Raw genomic sequence first — 25,677 nt, 5'->3', positions numbered from 1 at the left:
TTAAGATCTAGTATTTTATTTTATCCATATATCTTAACAAAATTTTAAAATAAAACTCTCAAACTTATAAGTCCTAAACATTAAAACTATTAAGAAGATGAATTTAATGGAATACACAATTAATATAGGATATTAAGATTGCCGGGAAGGGTAAATTTGCTTTAAAGCTCACACTAAACTTAAATTTGCATTCATTCTTTGTTAGACTCTCTGATTCACAACAAAATATGTTTACACTCTCTGAGCCCACATGTCTTTTTTATGATGAAAATTAGTACAAAACATTAAAATATGATATTAATATATAATATTTAAGTCATATATTATACTAATATATGATTTTTGAGTACCAAAACATGTATAACAAATATTGATATTAATGATACATTTGTCTTTTTGAATGAAAATCAGTACAAAACATTGAAAATATTGTACTGATATATGATATTTGAGTATTAACTGTTTTAGATTTGATACTAATATATGATTTTTGAGTACCCGAACATGTGTAGCAAATTTTGATATTAATAAAACTGTTACAATTTTATACTCAAAATATAATCTTTTGTACAAGATCTAAAACAATTAACCATATATTAAAATCATATTTTCAATATTTTGTAGCAACAATTTTCATCCGAAACGATAAATACGTCATTAATACCAATATTTTTTATACATGTTTAAGTACTCAAAAATCATATATATTACCAGATCTGAAATAATTTATACTCAAATATAATATATTAGCACTATATATTTAATGTTTTGTACCGATTTTCAAACAAAGAAAAACATGTGGATACAAAGAGTTCACACACATTTTTCCTTACATGAGGACTGAAAACAAATTTTTGTTTGCTTTTGGAGATTTTGGGCAATTTACGGTTAATGGAATATCTGATTTAATATAATTTACTTAAATATAACTTCTTTTTCGAAGCAGACAGCAAGGCCCATGACAAGGTATAGTACTGATTAAGTTAGGAATAAACTTAAGTGTTGACACGAAAAAACATTAAAGTATACTGATTAACATAACCAAAAGTATGCAACTTTTCACTTTTTAAAATTTGTATTCACTGCATGAATAATTACACTCACCTGCCGATTATATAAGACCTTAGAAATGTGTCAAAGACGAGAATTGGAGCTCACTCTGCAAGGACAAAAGGTAAAATTCACAGAGATTATTCATGGACATGTACACTCCCGTTTCAGGTAAATCAAAACGCATCAAGTCTTGGAGCCCTAATTTTGCATAATAATCCATCTTCCAATTCTACTTTATTTCAAGAAAATAAAATAACCAAATTGCCCCTAAACCATCTGCAAGCATGAAGGGCTGGCTATTCACTAGTCAGGTTGCATGTAGAGTTCATAATATTTATTGTTGAACTTTGTCACAATACAAAAGGTTTGACAAGCAAAATGTACTACTACAACAAAGAAGAAGGTCGAAAAGTTGCAAAAATAAATGATTTATGTACTCACGTTTAATTTGGTTTCTTCTTATCCTCTTCAAGTTTGAACAACTTTGCATTTGAATTCCTGTTATGTGCTTCTAAAAATATTTGAAAGGAGTAAGATAAAAGGCAACATTTGGGAAAGTTTTCCTTACTTCTCTTGCATCAGGGAGCATGAAAACCAGAAAACAAATGCAAAACGGACCAGTTCGTGTTGGAATCATCTCCTATTGTTGACAGGAAATAAGTACTATTCAAGTCTTCGGGCATAAAGGGCAGAAAGACACAATAGGAATGAGTGAGTTCAGTAATGGAAGATCAAAGCCATGGAACATATACAGCAGGCCAAGTCCCAGTCCATCGCAAACAGATGCTAATAGGGAAGGTCCACAGAAAAATTTTGGCACATCAATGAGTGCCATTTCTTTTGGCTTTGTTGCTACAGCCATTTTGGTATCAATGTTTCTAATCATGGCCATATTTGAGCATTTATTCAAACCAAATGCAACCCATGCTGAATCTAGGGGGATTGAATCAAGAGAAATGCAGAAGTTGGGACGTTCAGAAACAGTAAGCCTCTCCATTCGCACTATTTCTTTTTTAACTTACTCAGGATTGATTCGCTATATTCTTTGCAAAATACACAGCATCAAAAGGTTTTAGCAAGAGACGTGCATGATTAAGAGTGGGTGGTGTTTATATTTGAGGGTACGGGTGTTTGCGTTTTGCATTTACTTCATCCACAATCCACATGATTTTGATTACTAATTTATGTGACAGGCGCAAACATCATATGCATTGGATTTCTCCGTATTGATGCCAGGGCAGCAATATCCAACTTATATTGCTCAAGCAGCTCCTCTGCCTAGCAGAAGGGAAGGAGTACATTGGCCGTCTCATGAACATGGTTTTGCCTAACCTGAGACAATGGATTCAATATTCTTCACATTTCATGCTTTAATATATTACAACGGAATGCACCTGAGAATTTTGGCATACCAGTTAATGAAGAGATGCGACAATTGCGACATCCAAAATTTTCCTTCACCCAAGATGATGATTTTCTGTAAAATCTCCACCCTAGGTTATTCAAGAAATCATGTCTTTGCTGCTAAAATTATGTAAGCATCGCACGTAATATGCTAATTCAAAACTCCGTGGTTGAAGCATACTCGTGTGAGATGTATTGAAAAGGCGGGAAACTACCATAAAAGTGCATTAGTTTGAGCACTCAAAACATATGCTGTGATGTAAATTTTTCCTCAGCCTGTACCTGCATTCGAAATTAAAAGAACAAAATCCTGAACGCAGATACTTTTATCCAGAAGGGAACTTGTCATGTCACAGCTTAGCTTGAAATTGCCACATCAGTCTCATGAAACATCTTGCAATCAGAAGGAAGACTGACTGCTAATGATCATTTAACTTTCAGTATAATTTTTGTCAAAGTAACATTTGAACAAATCCAATCTAACCGCAAACTTGTCCTTCACGTGATCATGTACCAACAACATTAGAAACCATGAACCAAGAATGACTTAAAACTTAATAATTGTCATTTACAAGCACTGCAGTGGAATCTACACTCAAAAGCAAAACAACGATGAGTTCATTGCAGTAACAAAAAAGCAAACACCAGTTCATTTCAGTAACAAAAAAGCAAACACCATCGATCACATACGCACACATACAGAGTAAAAAATCCAGAGAACACCAAGATAAGTAACATCTCAAGGACGATTTCGGCTCTCTTTCACAATGATTGTAGCTGCCCTGAAGAAGTTTTCACATGAGAGTGCATACCCGGCCAATCACTCTGCGACAGTGGAGCTTTATGGTGTCTCTATTGTCTGTAGATACACAATGTTGCTCTTATCCGATCCAGCACAAATCTCGTGTTAATTCCTAATTGTTCTCTTTCTCAGAAAATGCAAGCCTGTTGTAATCTTATTCAGGAACATCATCATCAGATTGAATAACAGTCAGTAACGAATATTTCACCCTGAGGGAGATCCTCCCTTTTTCAACCATAAGTCTTGCACCAGAAACAACCCAATAACCAGGTGGTTCTTGTGGCCCTCTCATCATTTCTGTCGTATCAACAAACTTCATGAGTTTGGGAGCTTGGACAGGAGTAGGAGGGCCTCCAGGGTAAACTGCAGAATTTATGTTCACATCAGCTGGCTGTGGAGGTGGTTTTTGAACTGCTGTAAAGTGATTACTAATCAGAGTTGAAATAAGTCCAGATTTACGGGCCAATACAGGCGATCCATCCCATTCTGGATACTTGGCAGACACAACTCCTGAAACAGTTGAGAAACGGAGCCGCAGGAAAAGAACATTCCTAAATCCATAATCCCCAACATGTAACTGAGCTCCAGTGACTATTGACCAGTCATCGGATTCAACAGGTGCGGTGCATACATGTGAAAAATTCTTCCACTGTACCTTCTCATAATATCTGCGATCATAAGACTCATCGGGAAAATTTCCATTCAAATCATCCTCAAGATGGAAAATATTTGGAAGAGAGGATAGGTGTTGCAAGTGCACGGCCAAGCGGTTGCTTCTTTTACCCTCAAGATACAATCTTAGACCAGTCACAGGCCTCTTACCGACATCAACCTGAAAACTCAAACAAATAATAATTGTGAACCATTTAGTTTTCAAGGATACAGAAAGGTCAGGAGTAGCAAATTGTGTAGTCAGCATGATAGTAAAAGAATATGGCAGATGATTTTACATACATAGAATGTTCCGCACAACATTATCAAGTCTCTCACATACTCTGTCCCTAAGGAAGGATGCAATTATTTCCAGAGCATCTCCTCACTTACAATTTCAAGCAGTAATAGAAAGAAGCCGAAAATAATTTGGCAGCGCATCATGTCAAACGTCAATACTTACATCTATAAGAAAATGAGATGAGGTTAAGCAGATTATTTAAATTTCAATTCAGCAAGAAATAAAGAGAAATTATTGTTGATGGAAATAGCAAGAAATTGGATGTATAAGAGATGAGAAAAGAACGCATATGAGATTATTATAGTCAGCAATATCTAAGGAGGTACCTAAGACTCCTTCCACTTTCAGGTTCTCTTTCTCTCGTGAAGATACATGGAGATATCAAACTGGCTTTTCAAGGTACAATTTTCCCCCCTCATGATGAGGGTGTTCGATCAACCAAAAGATAGCATTTTCATGCAGTTCTAGGTTAAAGATACACAAACATCATGGAATACAACATCTACCATCCATGTAGAATTAGTTGACTAAAACTCAAATGAAAAAAACGGAAAGGGGAAAAAGACAAATGAAGAAACTTTACCGGGGTAGTATTTACAAAAAGTTTGGGACCCATAAGACTGAATTGCAATGAAGCAGTGCTTTGCTGTCTGCGTTGTGGAGCAAGGGGAAGATAACTAAACACAGGGGCCCACTGCCTAGGCAGCTGAAATTCCAGAAATTGGTGAAGTTCTTCAATTGGTGGCTTGTCTGAAGCAATAAGATCAACATGAAAAATGTCCGACTTATTAACTGCCACACCCACACAAACATGAGTTGCAAGAATATGATTATATCAATGGGGCAGTTTTAAAACATTCATGGTGCAGAAATCCTGCCCTTTCCTCCTTTTACAAATCACCAACCCAAGGAACTATTGGTAAATTATAAATCATCTGAGTAAAGAAGTATGTAGTTTGACAGCATTGAACATGACAAACATATAAAGCAGACGGTTCACTCACAGCGCAGGTATAGATTAATGGCATGGCTCAAATATCCACTACCGGAAACACCATTTAATAGGGAGGTTATTGGGAGGAAGGACATTGAGATAACATCAGGCTCCAATTGCACAGTTTGTAGCCACTCCTTATGGGTCAAATTTCTGTTATCACTTCCTCCCCTCCTTTTGAAGATGTTAACGATGTCCTGTAATGCAACTCACCAATTAAGTAAATAATAACAGATTTATACTCCTGCTGATATTGATGGAGACTGCAATATGAGAGACAAAAGGTGTACATCTTTATGAGAATAAGAACTTGATGTGCCAGTGTCCGCAAACCTGAGCCGCGCCTCCTTAATGTCGAGCTGAAGCATGACAAAATAAGTAAGGTAGAGAGTAATAAATTCAGTTTATGCTCTGATGGTAAAGGCAGCCGAATAGTATCAATTCCGGAAACCAACTAGTCATAGTGGTCAAAGGTGAGCGCCTATCGCCGCCACCAGGCGTGAACGTTGCACTTGTGGCCGTCCCAGGCGCAACGATTCACTAAGGCAAGCCATGGCGCGCGCCTGGTATCTCCTTGGAAGGGCACTCGGGTGTGGCTTAGGCGCGCCTAAGATAACTTTTTTCTTTAATTAGTAATTTTAAAGACAAAAGGCCCAACCCCCATCCCAAACCCTAACAGCCCAAGTCCACAACCTAAAAAACAGAAAGGAGCGGCAGGAGCAGAAGTGCAGAAGAGAAAGCACAGCAGTACAAATACTCTCGAGTTTTGACATATTAATTATAATTATTATTATGAACAATTCATGAAGAATGAATGTCTTATAAAATTTTCGCATCTTCATTCGAAAAGAAAAAATAGGTTGGCGCAAAAGCGTTTGAATGATCTAGTCTTCATTAAATATAACAGGGCATTGAAACGTCGATATGATTTGCGTGACAAAATTGATCCTATTTCATTGGATGATATCAATGAATGGTTGATGAAAGGATTGGACAATGAAGAAAATAATCTAGTCTTTGGGGATGATGATTTGACATGGGGTGATGTAGGTCGTGCGTCTGGCGTTGGTGAACCGATTTATGGTTTTGGATCTCGTGCTTCATCTTCTTCAAACGAGGTAAGGGCATCTAAATCCAAAACAACCAGAAAAATGCCGATTTCACATCTTTTAGATGAAGATGAAGAAGAAATTGATGGGGATCAAGAAAGTGATGAATACCAAGAAGAATACAAGTCCGAAAGTTCTAGAGACTGATTATTCGATGGAAGAAAATGAACTTGATTTGGATGATTGGAGAATTTTAATCATATTACTTATTACTATGAACTTATTAATTATTTTTTGTTTAGTGTGACATTATAACTTAATTATTTCATATTTTAATATATTTATTCTAAGATAAATATATATTTTAAAAAACTTAAAAATGTGCGCCTTGCTTCGGTAAGGCACGCGCCTCAGGCTCTAGAGCCCTTGTGCGCCTTGCGCCCTTGACAACTATGCAACTACGTCAATACAAGACAATAGCAAACACAATTAACACGTGTTACTGCAACATAATGACAGGAATAAATAATGAGCCATCTATGTTCCATGCTAATTGGATAATATCTGGTCTGTGATCAGATAATAGAGTCAAAAAGCAACGGGAGTCAGCAGGGAGGGTGTGATTTTAACAATGTTCCGCCATGGATGGATAGTAACACCGAATTTTTCACAAAAGAATGCCGGCAGAGGTTTATCCAAAGTACGCCGCCTTATCAGCTCAATAAATAGTAAACTACTTATACCAATTAAAAATAATAATAAACTATTTAGAAGAAACCATCAACATCTTTCCATACAAACAGATCATCGTCACTATCAAAAGTTTGCAGACAACAACACAAATGAAAAATGTGTAAGCCATTTCAGAGAGAAAATAATAATTAATTTGTAATTGTATGATGATGAATAGATTAATCAATCCAGGCACATCAACTTGAGAGGGGGCGAGAGAGAGAGAGAAGATAAAAGGGGAAAAAAGATGAAATTTCAAGGTATGCATGCAGCAGCATGGAGGCGGCAAATCACAGAGTTGACCTAAATATGCAATTGCCCAACAGACAACACAATAAAAATTGATAGTTGCTTTAGTAAAAGCAAAACGCAGTGTTCTAAAACTCGGGCTAGGTGGCCACCTAGGCGCCGCTCGACCTCACCGAAAAGGTGCTAAGCGGCCAGCCTAGGCGTCAAGGGCGCCTGGGCGTTTAGAGTTTTTTGGAAAGTTTTTTTTGGGCTTTGAACATGACATAAGAAATAATTATATGTTTCTGCTTTTAATTTTTTTAGGATTGAAAGCCCAATTAAAACTACTATTTATTGGCTCGCGCTTACTCTAACACATCACTCTGGTCTTCTTTGTCTGCTTACTTAAGAAAAGCGAACCAGACACTAAAGGTAATTTTTTTTAAATTTTGATTTCTCTTGCATTGTCTATTATCATGACCCGAGTTAAACAAAAAGGCAGGAAGAATGAATAAGGTGTCAATTAGATTTTAACAAATTTGGGCTGAAATTTATTATAAGAACCATTACACGTCTCTCTTAATACCGTGAAATCTACCTAGGGGTGCCTAGTCCCCGCCTAGGCGGTCTAAGATCTAGGCACTGGTCTGGCATCTGACTAACGCCTAACAAAGTTTAGAACCTTGGCAAAATGTAAATATAAGCCTATGAAACCCCTCATCCAAAAAAGGTTAATTATTACATGAAAAAGTATCAATTTCCGTATCTTCCGTTTTAGACAGAATATTCTAGAAACCAACGTAATTAAAACGTAATTAAATGGAGAAAAGTTTATCCTTGACCACGCTGAAACACTTGAAGCATGAAACATGGAAAAAACCAAGCACATAAATGTCAGTTGATAGCAAAGTAGCCATTCCTATATCTGGTTTGGGGTACAAATTCTTGCGAGCAACATAAGTAAATGTAAATATTCAGACTAGGCAGAGTATGAAATACAGCAAGAACCATGGCTAATAGCTTGTATTTTTTTTAGTCTCCTATTTGCATTGAACGAAATAACAAAAAAAATTCAAACCTTGTTACCCTGGTACATTTGCTCCGAATCTAGTTTATTTTGTTCATCTGCATCCAAAAACCTTTTATCTGCCATCATCTTTAATCTTTTCTGGACGTCAACTGGTTGAACATTTGAAGAGTGTTGTTGTTTCATGTAAATTACGTCCTTCCCACCCATCTTTACACCAACAATGACATGAGTGCCAAACTTACTAATAAACCTGAAGAAGGGGTAACCATCAGCGCCACTAATAAGACCTACTCTCATTATCATTCACGTTAAATTGAATAGAAAATAACATTCCTGTTGCCCCCGACATATTTAGTGCATGATATTGAACATGTGCTAGAAGGTTTATTAGTTCATACGGACACCATGCACATAGTAACTGGAAAGATGTAAATAAGTAATTTACTAAATGTACATCCTCGCAAGCTTCAAATTCAAGGTTTTTCCTTTCGATAGAAACATGCTCGCCAAGACAATCAGTCAATGACTAGTGATAAAGAACAGGGATGCAAACAAGATTTTTTTCTAGATCAGCAAGAAAATTTTCTAATATATGCATGTCCATATGCAAGCTCTTTATATATTAAATTTATACGATTAGGAATTTGCTGTTTTTATATATTCATTTATTTTCAAGTAAGTAAATATATCAAATCCGACACTAATCAGTCACTGGTTTTCTGGGATCAATTTGGTAACCTTTAGGATTTGTTCTGTTTCTAGAATCTTGTCGAGTTGTCAGGCAGCTCCGTTTGACATACTAGATAAAAACTAATGTAAATATTTTTATTAATATAACAAACAATATTGTTTTTTCCTCTTATTGTTTTTAATGGTATCAGAGCCTAAGGCTTACATCCAACTGCTGTTCCCAAGAACAATGAATTTCAGTTTTGGCCCCAACTCCCAAATCCTTAATCGGAACCGTGGGCTAAAGGTTTCTGGTTCCTACGAACATGGAACTAACCATATGGAACTATAACTAAAACCGTGAGAAACTGAAATCATAAATTTATATTAAATTTTAAAATTTTATAGTATACCTAGACACTTTAAATCATGTAATTACACTGTTTGATATATATAAATTAAATGTCACCCTTTTATTTTTATTTCTTTCAATAAATACTAGATATTAATAATATTTTATAGTATAGTTCTTGAACTAGTTTAACTACCTCAAACGTATCATTATTAATTTTTTTGCTTTGAATTTTAAATAATATATTTTAGTACAAATTGATTCAAACCGTTATAAACCGAAACCTGAGCCATGTCCAAGCGGCCCGGTTCCGGTCCACTGCCTTTGTGGGATTGTGACGATGAAAACAGTCATTGCCAGAATTACATCTCTTTTGTCAAATAATCAATCTTCCTCCTGCTATCAATTATGAGTTTGTATCTTGTTTTCTCTGTTCCCGCTAATTAATCACGATTGCATGCTGATTAAATGTTAAAACTCGGACCCTCACAAAAACCCTTCAACCTTATTAGTTCTTTCATGCTTTATTGTAAACTTGATGTGACACACGTAGCAGGAGGAAATGGGCTTCCATCAGAAGTTCACTCCAGGTTAAAATGTTTTTCATTGGCTTGCTTAGAAATAAATCAACAGTAATGTCTATGCTATAAACTTCTAGAAAAGACAGCCAAAGTCAAACCTTGCCAATGCCACAGGATCCCAAAACGATGGAACTTCTCCCTTCACATGGTCCTGGAGAACCATCTGAGACTTTTCTAGTGCAACTGTATACAATGTTACAAACATTCCATCAAATGCAAGGGTTTTGGTGAACGCTGCATCCTTCTGCCAACAACCAGAAAACTCAAACATCGTATTGAAGAACCCAGAAGGTATTTTGCCACTCAATGACAGCTCCTGATTCAACTGCTCTGACATCTGTGGATTATATAAATCAGTTAATTAGTTAACTACAGAAACCGTGTAAAATTATGAGCAAAGAGAACTCATGAAAGTAGGAATAAAAAAAAGAACAAAGAGAGAAGGAAAACTACATATTTCAAATCTACAATCCATCTACCAATTAGCTTAACATCACAGCACGAAATAAATGTCAGAGCCAAGCAAAGAAATTAAACCTGTTGGAATGTCAGAACATCACTTCGAAACCTCGTCCGCTCTCCTTTATCACATTTGATCAATCTTGACACATTAAGCAACGAGATTCCACCAGGAAGAACAATCTCTCGACCCTGATCCTCATCAATTTCGAGTAAACGTGAATCACCCTTACAATACTTAAGTCTAAGGTCTAAAGAAATATCGTATCCCCGACCAATCGACTGAATGGCAACCTTAGCCGCATCTCCTGCAGAAAGCTTAAGCGCCATCTTTTAGACTCTCACTCCTGCATCTCTCGAAAAATTCCTTTTTTTTTTTTTTACCTGATTCGCTACCCAATCTTCAGTACATCACCTACCTGAAATGCTACTTTCGACACTCTACGCGAACTTAGGACTTAAATCATGAAACGCATGGACCAACTAAAAGAAACTCGCAACCTCCTCCCCACAAAAAAAACTACGCAAACATTCAAATATTCAAGCTCCGAATGCAAACAAGCCATCAAGAACTACGACGATATCCAAGGCAGAATCAAAACTGGTAGTTCAACCACTAACACTAGAAACAGACAATCCATAACAAAATCCTACATATGGGACCTACAAAATTCCACTAACATGAAAATCGAATCCCAGAGTAACAGCAACCACACCAAACCTATTCCGCCGAGGATTGGAGTCGGAAACCCTAGACGTCGCAGTAAAATTGGGGTGCAGCTCGGATCTAGAGGAGAGTGGAACTTCAGCAACAGAGAACACAATAAATGAGGCGCTAATCAAAGATATGTTAATATATTATTCCAATCATGTGGATATGTTTCCTCAAATTAAATATATTATAATTTATAATTCTGATTTATATATATATATATATATATACACACATATTGGTTTTATTCTCTTCTTCTTAAAATACTTTTATTTTATATAAATAACTACTTTATTTTGATTTTTTCTTATAATTTTCTAAGAAGTCAGAACGAGGTCTCGAAAACTAATTAATTTTTGTGGAGACCTTATCGTTTTTTTAGGTTCATTAAGATTTTTTTTTGTTGGACCTTTCGGTTATCTTGGTAGAAATTTTATATCTTTTGTTCCATCTCAGCAAAATGTTTTTCTTTTCCACAAAGACTCGTGATGTCTTTCTACGAGATCGTTGGTTACAAGTAATTAATATCACACCATATTAGTGTTTAATATTAATTTTTTTAGAAAAATGATATGTATATTGATGATTACAAGAAAAAAATATACATAATAAAAATTTGACGAAACAAAGTTATATAAACACAATGTATTTTATATAAAATAAAATTATAGAACATTAACGCGATACACACCAAGACGTACTTCTACAAGTAAAAAGTGTTCGAATAGCTATTGGTTGTGCTCGAAAAGTTATGAATCGATTTACAAGTCCAATCCCAATAGGCCANATATATAGTGCTTGATATTATTGCCTTTGACGTAATGGAAGGTTGTGGTGTGTGAAAGTCATAGCTACTTCCATTAATATCAAGCACTTTGGACCACTTCCCTGCTGCACTCACTTGCTGCGTGCCAAGAGTCGACGATGTTATCTATCAGCTTCGGGTCGTTGCGGTCCACCGAGTGCGACGTTGATGCTCATGCTCAACGAGCACCCGTGGTTGATTGTACATTGATAGGTAAGGTTGCATAGTTTTCCAAGGAAAGACCAATCTAAATACACTTGAGTCATGATTTTATAACGTATTTTATATTTTAATTATATATATATATAAACCTAAGAATAGGTTTACAGATATCTTTGAAAACTTTGCCACTTGGCCCGATCGAGATTTTCGGTCAAACTTCAAAGCCCAAGTTGCCAATCACGAATTTCTTCAAGCTACTCATAGCGTACTACTTGTCTACCACCCACTCTAATATGTAACATTTAATATATCGAGAGCTGCAAATGAATTCAATAATGATGTATCTCTGAGTAATCATAGTAGCATCGTATGTGTAACTAAATAAACACTTTTTCCATAATGCACATATCTTACTTTGACAAAATATTCTTTGCACTATTAACTCATCATATCACATATGATCACAGTCATAGGTGATCGGTGAATCCCCGACTATAATGCATCAGCTCCTACGTATGTCGGGACTACACCCAATCTCGTCAACTGACAGCCCTCCTGAAATCGGTAAATAAGTCAAAGTTAATTGTTAGTACGTAGAGTCTCCATGTTGTTCCTGGTCTAAGGACTATTGATGTAACCATAATCGCAATCTAATCAACTCGATAAGTGATAACCACTTGAAAAAGTTCGAGGAAAAGTTGTTTAGTGCATCATCCAGTTAACACTCATTTGTATAAATGGACATCTCATGTCCTTACCGATAAAACGTGACATTTACATTACAGATGCTAATATCGAGCTCAAGCGATCTTTATCCTTATATTTTGTTGAATCAAATATGAACGAATTTAACATATACAATATATTTCCTAATGAATTTCATGATTTACGTTGCAAGATAAACCTCATGATATTATAATATATTTAAGAGAAATATCTATGCAACTTCCATATATATACAAATAAAATAAATGTCATAGTTAGATAAAATCATAAAATATTATTAAAATTAAGATTATTTTTACATTAAAATCAATTAAATCCTAATCACAAGTTATCTCGCTGGTCACCAACTCGAAGAGATATATATTATAATATCATCATGCTTTACCAAAGAAAACGAATATTTTGTACAAATGCAACTTCTTTTTTCAATTTTTTTTTGAAAACATTATTGATATTTACGAACATCAAAACGCAAGCACATGACTTCACAAGATATCTTTCCACCTTGTACTTCATGTATACCCATAAATCAAATCTTAAGCTTGGCAAAAGCAAAAACCACAGTATAAACAAGTAAAATTGCCACTTAAATCCTCAGCATAGACCCATGGATATAGAAACACATGGCAATGCAAGTTGCTAAAAATACAAAGAAGTTCATACAAAAACTGCTCTACACGCGTTATAGCAAAAAACATTAAATCGTCTCTTGGCATGAAAGTGATAAAAGTTCCCAAGACTATATGACTGTCATTTCCTCTATAAAGTATTCTGGTAATGCCAACCCATTTTTAGAGACAAGCAGCATAGATGGTGAATAGCAGGAAGCCGCAACATAAGAACATTGGACAATGTCATCGAGAAGGATGGGTTCTCGTGACTAGGAGTGAAAAGCCATGAATAAGTTCTGCCTCCTAGCATGTTCGGGAATAAGGCGATGGATAGTGTCTGGAGGTATACCCATCAGCTCTGTGAAGAATAAAAGGACGGATCAAGATGCTTCTGAAGCTAAGCAGATACAATACATCAATTTTTTTCATACGATTATCACCAATTAAATTTTAAAAAATGAGGAGTTCAATATACCTTGGGGTTTAAAGTTAAAGAGTGGAGGAAGTGGTCGACCATTCGGAAGTCGAGTGTTGGGATCCCTTAATTCATCAAAGAACGGGTGAATACAAGCTTCTAACTGCCATGCCAAAAGAAAAAAATAAAGGTTTATATTTTGACTTGTGTTATTCAAAAGAGAACCTCAGCTGTTAATGGTGAAAGATGCACTTACAGCAGTGCATCTGAGGTTAGGCGAGTATTGGAAAAACCGACATACTAGGTCCACAGCCTCTGGAGGTAGACGCTTCTGGAAAACCTGACATTGGAAGCAGCTGATGTATGAGCAGCTACTTTTTCTTTATCATTATCATAAAACTTATCGTATTTATAAGTGCCAACAAACACATATAGATATGAATTATCCCTAAATGGATAAAATATTATCAGATCGAGAATAAAATCAAATAAGATAAAATCAAATATTTTTTCAGGTAGAAATCCCAGAAATTATTCCACCTTTCCCACACTCCACCTCAAGCACATGAAAGAATATCAGTCTTTCCCAGCTTGCATACATTCTACTCAAATCCTGAGGTATGCTGTGCTTTTGTAAGAACATCAGCTTCTTGCAATATTTTATACAGATGGTACGAAGACTAATTGGTTCTTGCATAAAAAAAAGTGCCACCTTCTCCTAAATGTAGCAAAACCAAACATACATACTTCTACCTGGCGGATTCATGATTTTTTTTGCTATTATTATTTTATTTGTTTTATATAGTATAATATAATATAATCATTAAAATGATAAAAAAAATCATTGTTACTATTGTTGTTTTGTTATAATTTATACTACTTTATTAAGGTAATGAGATCTACACTAACTAGTTTAGGCGTCTTGTTCAGTTACTTTTTTTTAATATAAATAATATCCCTATGACAACACTTATTTTACCAATGATTGTTACCTTTATTATTGTTGTTATATTGGCTTAAGGGTTATCTTAAACTAATTGTTGTGGATGTTATTGTTGTTGACGTCATCATCGTTATTATAATAGAAATTAAAAAACTTACTGTTATTATTATTGTTGTGTAAACTACTATTATTTTTATTACAGAAACAAAATCATCAGTAGTAATAATAATGATTATTATTCGTATAAAACTTTATAAATTATTGCTATTGGGTGATTATTACTATGATTATTGTTAATTATATTATCAGTATTATTATTGTTCACTACAAAAAAAATTTGGTATTAACCATCGCTAAAACTGTCGCTGATCAAATTTGCGACGGTTTTAGCGGCGGACCTTAAAACCGCCCGAAAAGTCACCGTCGCCTTCTTATTGCGACGGTTTTTCAAAACTCGTTGCTAATTAGCGACGGTTTTGAACAAATAATCCGTCGCTAATTGTGAATGAGAATCGAAAAAAGAATCTGGAATATTACGAACCATTTGTGTTTGCTACGCAAGCTTCGCAAGTTGTGTATTTGACTTATTCAACAACAAAGAGAGCTGAATCAGATTGGATGTATGTGAGTAGTCTACGTAGGCGAGCTTATGTCACTGATGTTGAGTCAAATACTGAGCATAATCAAATTCATGCGAACGATGCATTTCAAAACGACGAAAGTGGACCTCATGACATTTCAACTCAATTTATTTTGATGTCTCAAAATCTAGTCGATGTTAATGTTATGTATGACAATGAAATTGATTTGAACAGCACTGAAAGTGAAACAGAACATGTTCAGTATTCGAGCGACGATGTTCGTGATATCTACGACGAAAGTGAAGGGTTGAGTTTATTTATGATTGAATTGTAACTTGGATAAAATATATTTTATTTTGTGCACATAATTACTGAATCGTTTGCATACATACATTCTGTAACACGGATCACCTCCGGTTGATGGTCGTACTCCGATATGGGTCACAGATGACATGTAAGTTATAAAATTATTTTTTTGTTTCTTTAATCTCATTTTTTGGTAAAAAAATTTATATAATTGTCGTCGCTAATTTTTAAAATTTCGATAACAGATTTATGCCGGAGCACAATAAGGTTATCCGGTTCATTACTGCTCAGTTTTCGTTATAGACATGCGTCAAAGGCTATTCATGGAAGCGTGTTACAGAAGACCAGCGACAATGGTATTGGGAGGAATTCATTGTAAGTTTTGATATATAGATTTTTATTGTAATTGCTTAACATTCTGATTTATGGTTTTAAAATTAATTTTAAGTCATAGTAACAATAAATCTCATTACTGTTGTCTTGCATTTTATTGTCAGAAAAAATATAGATGGCCAAATCATCTCGACGATACCATCAGACAGCTATGGTACAAGGACGTAGCCGCACAGTATCGTCGCACTATTCACTCGTGGAGGAGTGTTGGTCGTTATCCGCAAACAGTCAGCGACGAACGCTGAGCTTCATGGATGTTGGCATGGAGTGACGAGAGGTGGCTAGCTAGGGCAACCAAAAACAAGGATAAAAAGAATAGCGAGACAGCAGGACCTGGAACTGGGACTACAATACACATTGCTAGCTCGAAGACTTACAGCTGACATTGCCATAAATTGGTAAGTATATTAATATTTCATTATTAAACATTGTGGTTATTATTAAAATATATGATTTTATCGTCTCTAATTACATACAATCGAATTGATAATGCAGCGAGAACAACATTGTAGAGATCCAACGTCGTGGGAGTTATATGTTTACACACATCGACACAACGACGGATCGTTGTCGACGAGCGTTCACGACTTGTTGATGTAAGTATTATGTTTAATTATAATTATATCATTTTAAAATGTGTTAGGAAATGTTGTTTCTATATAACATCTTTTTTTTTGAAACAGCAAGCCATGCAGGCTTACATAAACGAGTCTTTGACACCTCTAGATGATGGGACGATTCCTAGTCAGCCTACTTTGGGAGAGTTGAACAACATGTTCAGCATGGTCGTCGGTGGACCGAAAAAAGGGACGAATGTATGGCTGTGGTTCCATGGCCTCTACGATCTATCCAGATGAGATGGCTCGACGTCCACGTGGAGGTTCCAGCAGTTCCAGCACAGGGTCGCACAACACAGAGAGGATGCGAGCAGAGTGGGAGGCACAAAAAAACGTTAATGAGCATCTCCGTATCGACCTGCAGGCGACGCAGACCACTTTGGAGGCGGCCCTGCATGAGAATGCTTTGTTGAAGGATAGGATGACGATTCAGGAGGACCAGGTCCGTCGAGTCGTCGCTGGATTACCGCAACCACATCCACAGCTACATACATCCCGACGATTTCTGTATGGTCGAGGCTCATCTAGCAGAGGACGCACTTTAGCAGGGTCATCACATTTTGATGATCCATACGCAGCTGGATCATCACATCGTCTACGTTCGGGCAAGGTCCTGAGGTATTCGCCTGAGTACATTCCACCATCACAAGACTTTGGTCACGACGACGGTGTTGGCGATAGCGACGATGCATACGATGATGATGAAACTCAGTCTCCTCAGTTTTTTTTATTAATTCTACGCATGTATTTATTGAGACTTATGATCGATTTGTTTTTTCAGTTTTATGACATTATTTAATTTTGTTGTTCGCTTATTTTATCGCAATGTTTAATCGTTTTATAAATTATTTACAAATTTGAAAATATTAATTTAGATGAGTTGAGGAGATTATTAAAAAATATGTACAAATAATCATAAAACTAAATATTTTTTTATTTTTTTCAAAAAAATAATATAATTAGCGACGGATTATCTGTTCAAAACTGTCGCTAATTAGCGACGAGTTTTCAATAGGAAGACGACGGTGACTTTTCGGACGGTTTTAAGGTCCGTAGCTAAAACCGTCACAAATTTGATTAGCGACGGTTAATACCAAATTTTTTTTGTAGTACAAGTTATTTAAAGTACGTGAATGTTAATTGAAAAATATGAAGCAAGCCAATTTAAATAATTACAAACCATATGGCTTTTATGAAATTGCTAATACTTCCCTTTCTTCCTTCCTATTTGTTTGTCACCATCAACATCATCCGCTCTAATTATTTTTTAAAAAATTATCGTTTAATTACTCTTTTAAATAAATTGGGAACTGGAGAATCGATTGGACTGGTTCACCTAAATTTTAAAAATTCAAAATGAAATGGCAGAATCCATTATTTATATTAGGTTATGCTTGATGGATTCGACACGATGGATTTCAAATTTATCGGTGTTACTTGTGTGTCATTTAAAATCCATCACTCAAAATATTTTCTCATATCAAATCTCATTTATCTAGATCAATTTCATCAATCGAAGCATAACTTTAGATTGTATTTGGATTGATGCATTTGAAGCTAGAGATTTCAAATCCATAATAACAAATTCATTGTTTGTTTGGGCTGACAATGAATTTCAAATCCCAATGTTAATTTTTAAGTTATTATCGTGGATTTAAAATTTATCCCATCTCAATGTGGAGTCATTTCAAATATTCTCCTTAAATATTTTTTCTAATCCAAATTCGTCTATTCAAACACAACCGTGAATTCGGCCATGATCCTGCACAATCAATCACATGTCAATCTATCACCACATGTGATTGATTGTTCTACTTTAGCAAAGTGAGTGGAAAAACTTCAAAAACTAATTAAGATAAAACCCTAAGCCAATCTAACAATTACTGCAGTAGTCATGAAGAAATAACTAAGTAGGTTCAAACGTTCTTCATATATAAATTCATATGAAAATATACCTATGCGCCAAACAGAGATAGAAAACAGCTTTCTGCCAAGATTATTAAAAACGACTTTCATGGAAATACTACTAACGATCCATCCAGACAAAAAGATAGAAAGCAAAGGGAAAATACCTTGTGCCAAGGGTGGGGCTTGATCTGTGGAAACTTGAACTCCGTATAGTTAGGATTCATACATTTGATCTCTTCTCTTGTAGGTGTTCCCAAAACCTGTATTCCATCAACAATAAATAAAGACTGAAAATATTTGATGTAGTATAATTACTTTTGAGAAGGCACTTTAGGACTTGGGATGCTATGCTGGAAGAATATGGAATATTATTTTTCAGTTTATTGAAATAATTTACCATGGAAACAACGTTCAGATATCATAACGTGCGCCAGCTAAATACTAAAATTAAATCCTAACAATTGGTAAAATTTAAGTCACCTTAATAATCTCCACAAGCTGATCAACTCCACTCTCTCCAGGAAATAAGGGCTGTAAGATCAGAGAGAAACTTATCAGTGACAAGCTAAGGCATATAACATTGTAAAGTAAAGTTTACACAGTATCATAAAACCACCTGTCCAAGTAGTAATTCAGCCATTACACAGCCAGTCGACCATATATCAATTGCAGTTGTATATTCAGTTGCACCAAATATGAGTTCAGGAGCACGGTAATATCTTGAACAGATATAGGATACATTGGGTTCTCCTTTCACCTGATGAAGGAATCACATGAATCAGCAACAAGAAACAGCACATAATCATGTTGCATTAAGACGTACCAAAACTTTGGCGCTGCCAAAATCACAAAGTTTTAGTTGATGCGTATGTGGATTCACCTGGGAGTATATCAATATGACTTCAGCATTTGAGTAATAATAAAAGAAAAAGGTAAAAGATGAAGAAAACACCAATATATCCCGAGTTTCCCGAGTGTTACTCAGCAGGACCCTACTCATCCACTTTTTAGCCAAACCAGTAAAATGACTTCCCATTTAGCCATTTAGGTACTATTTTTTACAAGCCATATCACATCATACAAGATAATTCAACATCATTCATTTCTGACATGCAATCAGCCAGAAAACTCTCCATTTTAAGTAGCACCACTGGAAAAGGAACCCATGATATATACAACAGTTTCATGGTAAAACACTTGACAAAATGACTAGCTTTTAGATGAATAGGTAAATTTCTTATTACCTGAAGCCAGAATTGTTGTCTTCGAGATTTTTTTTGTTTTTCAAGTTTAGTCTGCCACTTTCACAGTTACATCGAGTCCTCTTATCACAACTTACAAAAATTTCTTGCCACAATCAGTTATGTTGAGCAGAAGTTCTTAAGATATTCAAATTACTCCGTAACACTTTAAGATTAATAAATACCTCTTTAGGTGTTTGTGTAGCAGAATGAACAAATATATTTAATTATTTATTCGCTGGAAACTTGTCCACCAGTTAAAGGAAAAACAATAATAATGAATGCAAATTTAAAACATTATTGCTTTCAGAAAGGAAAAACAAGAAGTAAATGCAACACTAACAAATAGTATAAAAAACTTACAAGTAAATTCTGAGGCTTTATGTCACGGTGACATATACCAATACAATTATGTACATAAGCAAGAGCTCGACATATCTACACCAAGAGAATATATAAACGATAAGAGTGATGCTATATAATGCAAAAATTAAACTCCAAAGTATACTTTTTCCGTGTATAAAATTCAATCAATTTCGTTTAAACTCGCACCAACTGAGAAAATCGCAAGAAAAGTCTACACCTCGAGAAAGTAAATCTTGACCAAATCTCGTTTCATAACCAATGGATTTAATCTCATGGAAACAGACTTAGTAAGTAAAGCATAACATAGAACATCTGAAAAGAACTATCTGGAACCTGGCAGTTTATTCAAGTATATCATACAGTATATACAGTACATTTAATGCTCGACATTCATGAAGAAGCTAAAAACTTTCAGCAACATCACGTTAAAATAAAAAAAGGTTTGCATGAACTCAGCCACAAAATAATCCCCAAGTTCAAAATGCTACAATGCAAGGGGCACCCTAAGTTAATTTTATCTGCTGAAAAAGAAATTGGCAAGAGTGTCCAGTATCATTAAAAAACCACATGTAAAGGCCATTGGATGTTACGCAAAGTTGTATAATCTGCAATTAGAAGCTTTTAAGTTTGACATGGCGTGTGCATATTTCTAGTGAGAAGTGAGATTTATATCATAATTTAGCTAATATTTACTCGTTAGTATTGGTGTTTATTTGGAACCATTCATTCCTTTTCGTAAGTGCATTGACGGTATTTCTACCACATTTGTAGGTTGACGAAAGCATGATTGTGGTATAATTATGAATAAAAGTAAAAAAAACTCGTGCGACATAGACTCAAGCCAGTGGACACATTGAAAGAGTCAGGGAAATAGCCAAATTGCTAAAAAATTAAACAGGAAGGACCACAGATCCAACCCTGAAACTTGGTCATGTCCCTGCATGCACGAATCAAATGAAGCACAACCATGTCTTCAAGGGCCTCAAGGAGTTGAACACTTGATTTTCAAGGGGTGATTTTGAGGATATGACGAGCCATTGCTGTGAGTTTCTTTATCTATTTTTCTGAACTTTATTTTCACGGCTTCCGATAATTAATTTGTTTATGGAAATGTATATTTGGATTTTGGGGAATGACTACATTTATGCTTTTATGGAATTGTCTTTGTTCCTTACATTTATCTTTCGATAATTGATTAGGATTGTGCACAGATAATATGGTCATTTATTTGCATGATTTAGTTCTTCATTTAGAGGCGGAAATGAGATTGATTAAGATTTGATAGAAAAAATAACGAATAAAAATTAGTAAATCTACTAGAAATAAATTCGACTTTTTCGTACAGATTTTGATGAACTGCTAATTCGTGGATAGTTAATATGTTTTAATTTGATTAAATCTGAACATAAATATCATGGACTGTTAGAATAAATTAAGCTTGTGTATTCAAGAGATAGTCTAATAATTAAAAGAGGAATTTTTGCCGCAAATGAATCAACATCTTTTGATTCAATTATTTTGAGTAACATGTCAAAGATAGCATAGCTTGGTATCATTGTTAATTGATCCTCGTCACTTGCTTGTTCGAAAATCTTTTGAATTCTTACCACTTTTCTTAAAAATCTGTATTTATTTAATTTTTTAACTTAGTTTTAATTGAAATCAAATCCCTCATTTATATTATCCTGTCTAACTTAGGTTTAAGTAATTAAAATCCTCGTAATTAAATATTATGAGGGAACAACTTATTCTCAAATCCAATTATGCTATTCATTGATCTAGTGCATGTTAGTCCCATCACAATTAGGCAACCATCTATCCAAATTAATAAGAAGAAAAAAATGCAACCTGTACAACTCTGAGTTAATGCCTTTGCATTGTTGCTTGTCACCGTCTATATTCGAGTTGACGAAAATGTTTATAGACTTGGGCATTAGACATAGTTCTGGCCTTAGTGGTCTAGGCATCTGGCCTTGCGTGGATATAAGCTCACAAACGCAAACTAATAACAGCAGACAGTGACATTCAAAGACACTAAGCAAATAAGTAGAGCAATAGAGGAGCTTATACATAAAAAAAAACACCATCCCAAAATTCATGATGCTGTGTAGATTCCCAGAAATATGAAAGTAACATTAGATCATACACAAAAATGGCCGTCAGGAAGATGTCAAATACTCGACAGCTGTCCTCAAACAAGTTTCTGAATTTATAAGTTGTTTGAAAACAATGACAAACACAATTAAATACCTGATATGCATAAAGTTTGACATATATCAATGGCATCCGCTGGTTCAGCCTGCTATATTGCCGAGCAATACGATTCACAGTCTCAGGAACATATTCCAGAACAAGATTCAAGTACAGCTCTTCCTTCTCAGTTGAGAAGAACGAATGTTTTAGAGCTACAACATTGGGATGGTCCAACATTTGCATAATCTGCAATTCCCTATTTTTGTAGCGCTTATCCTGAAGAACCTTTTTGATAGCAACAATTTCTGAAGTCTCCCGACATTTTGCCTGTCACGAGAAGTTTGAATAATAAAAAAGGCACAATAAGAGCAGTGATACAACGGAGAATGCCCATAGACAGGCACAAAACATATGAAAACATTTACTTAGCTCACTTGGAAAACTACTCCAAAAGAGCCAGTTCCAACAACATGTTCTGCTATATAACTGACCAGCTGTTAACCAAGATAAAATAGATGTTAAAATCAATAGTCACATTGGTCAAGCACAGGAAACTTCTAGAGAATACTGTCCACCAACCTGCTTGGACTGACCATTTCGACCATCAAGTGTGGTTCTTATGACGTGCCCTGTTTCAGCACCCACACCATCAATTATATCAGGTTCACTGTCCTGCAACATAAGGCAGATCTCCATGGTAAGGTGTATCAGAAACCATTGAGGTGACCCAACTGCAAAGAACTCACCCTATCATCATCAAGGTCCACTTTGTCCCTCAATCTCATTTCATTCATTTCTCTTCCTAGCCAGTCAACTGAACTAGATGAGACCTTGAAGCCATTAGCAGATCTTGAGCTGCCAGCTCCTCCGTGCCCTAGGCCAGCAGATGCCATGAGTAAGCCTGCGTAATGTTAATATGCTAATATGCTCTTCAATACTTCAAGAGGTGACATTCCTTGCCGGTGATGTCACTTTTACCTACAATGAAACTCAATGTCAATCAAGCCACATAACCGACTTTGTTTGAATAAGAATACAAGCTAATCACTCCAAGTTTGAATTCAATCGATCAAGTAAATACATATCATGTAAGGTAAAGAACAATTATTTTTGACTCGGCATCCATCTTCAATATGCATGATAAAAACAAGTTTAGATACTGAATTTGATTGCTCAGCATAAAGAGAAAATAGTTCTTTTTTTTTTTAATTTTAATGAAAGCAGCTATCTCTTGTTGACGAACTTAAATAAAACTAGACACATAGTTGCTGGAATCAGGAATGCAACTCGAACTGAAATACCAGAATCTATATCCAGTTGGCACCATCATTATCCTTTATAACATTTTTCTCTTTCTAAATGGAGATCCACAGTTTGATTCGCTACAGCCACAAAGTTAAGTGACGACAGTCACAGTTTATGTGAATAACAAGACATGGCAAAGTGCAGCAGAAACAGGACACACAATCATACTTGCATTAACCAGCGATCACACAATGTTCCATCACAGGAGAAGCATCTGTTTTGTTTTGGTGTCGTTTTTGATCCAGGCGAAAAATTTATCCATTACATCACCTTTCTAGATTACTCACTCTCATCCAACTTATGCGACTGTGGTATGCAGCAGGCACGGAGTAACATTGTATGGTTGGATCTCTTCTGGGGCTGCGCATGGAGATCCACAGTAATAGCAGGACTTTCTGTTTTGTCCTAGTCGCATAATCACCATAATAATATCCTTATTGTGTTGAAGAGCTAAAAGTACTTAACTGGATTTCCCTTCTCCTCTCTCCACTTCCTAGTGGAATCAGCATTACTAATGTTTCATGATAAACCAAATACTGAAGTTTGAATTGGCTAATTTTACTTTTTTTTTGACATTACAGTGCAAGATGGAATATACAAACCAAACTATTGAAATTCAACCAAATATTAACAACCAAATATTAACAGAAAGATAAACTGAGACTATCCCAAAAGGAGTTCATCGATAAGTTAAATCGGGACGAGCCCGACTCCACAAAATAGCACTAAGCAGCTAACCAGCAGAAAATCTAAGCTACATGAGCCCACCTTATGTTCAGCTACAGTGAGCTTCTTTGAGCCTGGAATGAAGTTAAATTTAGAGATCAGAAGTTCAATATACTAGCTTTGAGACGTCTCCATTACACGTAAATTCACCACAGGACTGAGTTAATCCTAACATCGCAGCTTAAAGCATGATTTAATCCTCACATCACAGTTGTATCCTTTCAAAAAGCATGATTCAACAGAGAAAGCTAGTTCACTAGATCTAACTCTTGTATCACAATTACCTTCAACTTCAAGACCTTCAGATTCACAAAGAAATCGCACTAATAGTGCAGCAGCATCAATCACAAATTAAATAAACCTAAAACACCAACACCATTTTCAAACTTAAATAAAAGCATTCCAAACTAAAACCCACTCACCAGGATCGATATATTGAAAAATCCGGCGCAGATCACACAGTAATCTGGGGCCCTCAACCAACGAAACCTCAATCAAATCCGCACAAGAAAAAGTCGCTCCAATTAAATAAACATTAGCTTAACACGCACGAATCTATAAAGTAGGATGCTTTGAAAAAAGCTGGGATCAGAAACAGGAGCGTGAACTGTTGAATTTCATTACATCGCACACTTAACCTTTAATTATTATCTGCTTTTCACCATTTTTCATCTCTTTCTCAGGCCACTTTTATTCTCTCACTGCATATATATACGGACGAGTGTGTATGTATATGTGTACTTGCATGGTTTTGATTGACAGTGTGCAGAGTATTTTTGACCAAGGAGTGAAAAAAGACAATCTCCATGGGAAATATTAACGAGCTGTGTTCAACTATCGATTCGGTTTGATTTTTAGTTTTTTTATTTAGATTTTATTAATTTTTGATTTTATAAATATATAATCCGATATCCGAATCATTTTTCTTCGGTTCAGTTCGATTTTTTACCGAAATGATTTGGTTATTTCGGTCGATTATTTCGGTTTTGATACAATTATTTAAATTAATAAGATAAATATATTGTAAAATATAATATGTTATCTTTTTACGTAATTTCTTAGTAAAACATTTAAATATAAAGTCTAAATGAATTATATAAACAACAATAAACTAAATATTATTCAAAATAATTCATCATTCACTAATATCATCTCAAAAAATATATAATAAAAATAAAATTATTAATTTAATGAAATTTCGGTTTTTTCGGTTGGTTCGGTTTGATATATATAATCCGAAATCGAACCAAATAAATTTCAATTTTAACATTTATATCCGAATTGTAAAATTCGATTTTCGATTTTTTCGATTTTATCCGAAGTTTGAACACCCCTACGTGGAAGAGTTAATATTTAAATTGA

General features: G+C 35.1%; 3 protein-coding genes and 1 long non-coding RNA gene across 10 annotated transcripts; 2 read left to right on the top strand and 2 right to left on the bottom strand.

The window, feature by feature from the left end:
• The first annotated feature begins 1,229 nt into the window (after window positions 1-1,229).
• LOC140958051 (uncharacterized) lies at window positions 1,230-2,830 on the top strand. The gene is made up of 2 exons (XM_073415448.1): window positions 1,230-2,126; window positions 2,247-2,830. Exons 1-2 carry the CDS (start codon window positions 1,761-1,763, stop codon window positions 2,382-2,384), a joined length of 504 nt encoding a protein of 167 aa, XP_073271549.1. The 5' UTR covers window positions 1,230-1,760; the 3' UTR covers window positions 2,385-2,830.
• A 154-nt stretch (window positions 2,831-2,984) lies between these two features.
• LOC140957587 (MACPF domain-containing protein At4g24290) lies at window positions 2,985-11,160 on the bottom strand. The gene is made up of 7 exons (XM_073414902.1): window positions 10,384-11,160; window positions 9,945-10,183; window positions 8,293-8,494; window positions 5,496-5,564; window positions 5,216-5,402; window positions 4,795-4,961; window positions 2,985-4,091 (listed from the first exon to the last, which is right to left on the bottom strand). Exons 1-7 carry the CDS (start codon window positions 10,633-10,635, stop codon window positions 3,414-3,416), a joined length of 1,794 nt encoding a protein of 597 aa, XP_073271003.1. The 5' UTR covers window positions 10,636-11,160; the 3' UTR covers window positions 2,985-3,413.
• A 2,069-nt stretch (window positions 11,161-13,229) lies between these two features.
• LOC140957589 (shaggy-related protein kinase kappa) lies at window positions 13,230-25,126 on the bottom strand. 7 transcript variants are annotated; one of them, XM_073414906.1, is made up of 15 exons: window positions 24,954-25,126; window positions 24,600-24,676; window positions 24,358-24,495; window positions 23,031-23,262; window positions 22,864-22,956; window positions 22,719-22,778; window positions 22,342-22,611; window positions 20,089-20,163; window positions 19,308-19,364; window positions 19,101-19,241; window positions 18,965-19,015; window positions 18,649-18,744; window positions 13,993-14,076; window positions 13,797-13,899; window positions 13,230-13,679 (listed from the first exon to the last, which is right to left on the bottom strand). In XM_073414906.1, the coding sequence occupies exons 4-15, from the start codon at window positions 23,175-23,177 to the stop codon at window positions 13,591-13,593; spliced, it is 1,266 nt and encodes a 421-aa protein (XP_073271007.1). In that variant the 5' UTR covers window positions 23,178-23,262; window positions 24,358-24,495; window positions 24,600-24,676; window positions 24,954-25,126; the 3' UTR covers window positions 13,230-13,590. The 7 variants fall into 7 exon arrangements, with proteins under 7 accessions (XP_073271007.1, XP_073271005.1, XP_073271006.1 ...); XM_073414904.1 differs by lacking the exon at window positions 24,600-24,676 and having other exon boundaries at window positions 24,738-25,126; XM_073414905.1 differs by lacking the exon at window positions 24,954-25,126 and having other exon boundaries at window positions 24,600-24,729.
• Window positions 15,661-17,426, top strand: LOC140957800 (uncharacterized). The gene is made up of 5 exons (XR_012171693.1): window positions 15,661-15,714; window positions 15,812-15,941; window positions 16,064-16,357; window positions 16,455-16,555; window positions 16,643-17,426. It is a non-coding gene; the product is annotated as an uncharacterized lncRNA (long non-coding RNA).
• Window positions 25,127-25,677: the final 551 nt, after the last annotated feature.

This window comes from Primulina huaijiensis, chromosome 14 (genome assembly GCF_012295235.1).
Source record: "Primulina huaijiensis isolate GDHJ02 chromosome 14, ASM1229523v2, whole genome shotgun sequence".
NCBI classification, from domain to species: domain Eukaryota; kingdom Viridiplantae; phylum Streptophyta; class Magnoliopsida; order Lamiales; family Gesneriaceae; genus Primulina; species Primulina huaijiensis.
The sequence above is the reverse complement of the archived record's forward strand: the minus strand, read 5'-3'. Positions and strand labels throughout refer to the sequence as shown.

Excerpts from the sequence above, each read along its gene's own strand:
- LOC140958051 (XM_073415448.1), top strand. The coding sequence starts at position 1,761 with ATGAGTGAGTTCAGTAATGGAAGATCAAAGCCATGGAACATATACAGC. Across the intron at positions 2,127-2,246 it reads TACACAGCATCAAAAGGTTT|GCGCAAACATCATATGCATT; the intron begins TAGCAAGAGACG and ends TTTATGTGACAG.
- LOC140957587 (XM_073414902.1), bottom strand. The coding sequence starts at position 10,635 with ATGGCGCTTAAGCTTTCTGCAGGAGATGCGGCTAAGGTTGCCATTCAG. Across the intron at positions 5,565-8,292 it reads AAATGTACCAGGGTAACAAG|CTCGACATTAAGGAGGCGCG; the intron begins GTTTGAATTTTT and ends GTCATGCTTCAG. Across the intron at positions 4,092-4,794 it reads TTTTTGTAAATACTACCCCG|GTTGATGTCGGTAAGAGGCC; the intron begins GTAAAGTTTCTT and ends TTGAGTTTTCAG.
- LOC140957589 (XM_073414904.1), bottom strand. The coding sequence starts at position 23,177 with ATGGCATCTGCTGGCCTAGGGCACGGAGGAGCTGGCAGCTCAAGATCT. Across the intron at positions 22,779-22,863 it reads GAAATGGTCAGTCCAAGCAG|CTGGTCAGTTATATAGCAGA; the intron begins GTTGGTGGACAG and ends CTTGGTTAACAG. Across the intron at positions 14,077-18,648 it reads AGCCCCACCCTTGGCACAAG|GTTTTCCAGAAGCGTCTACC; the intron begins GTATTTTCCCTT and ends TTCCAATGTCAG.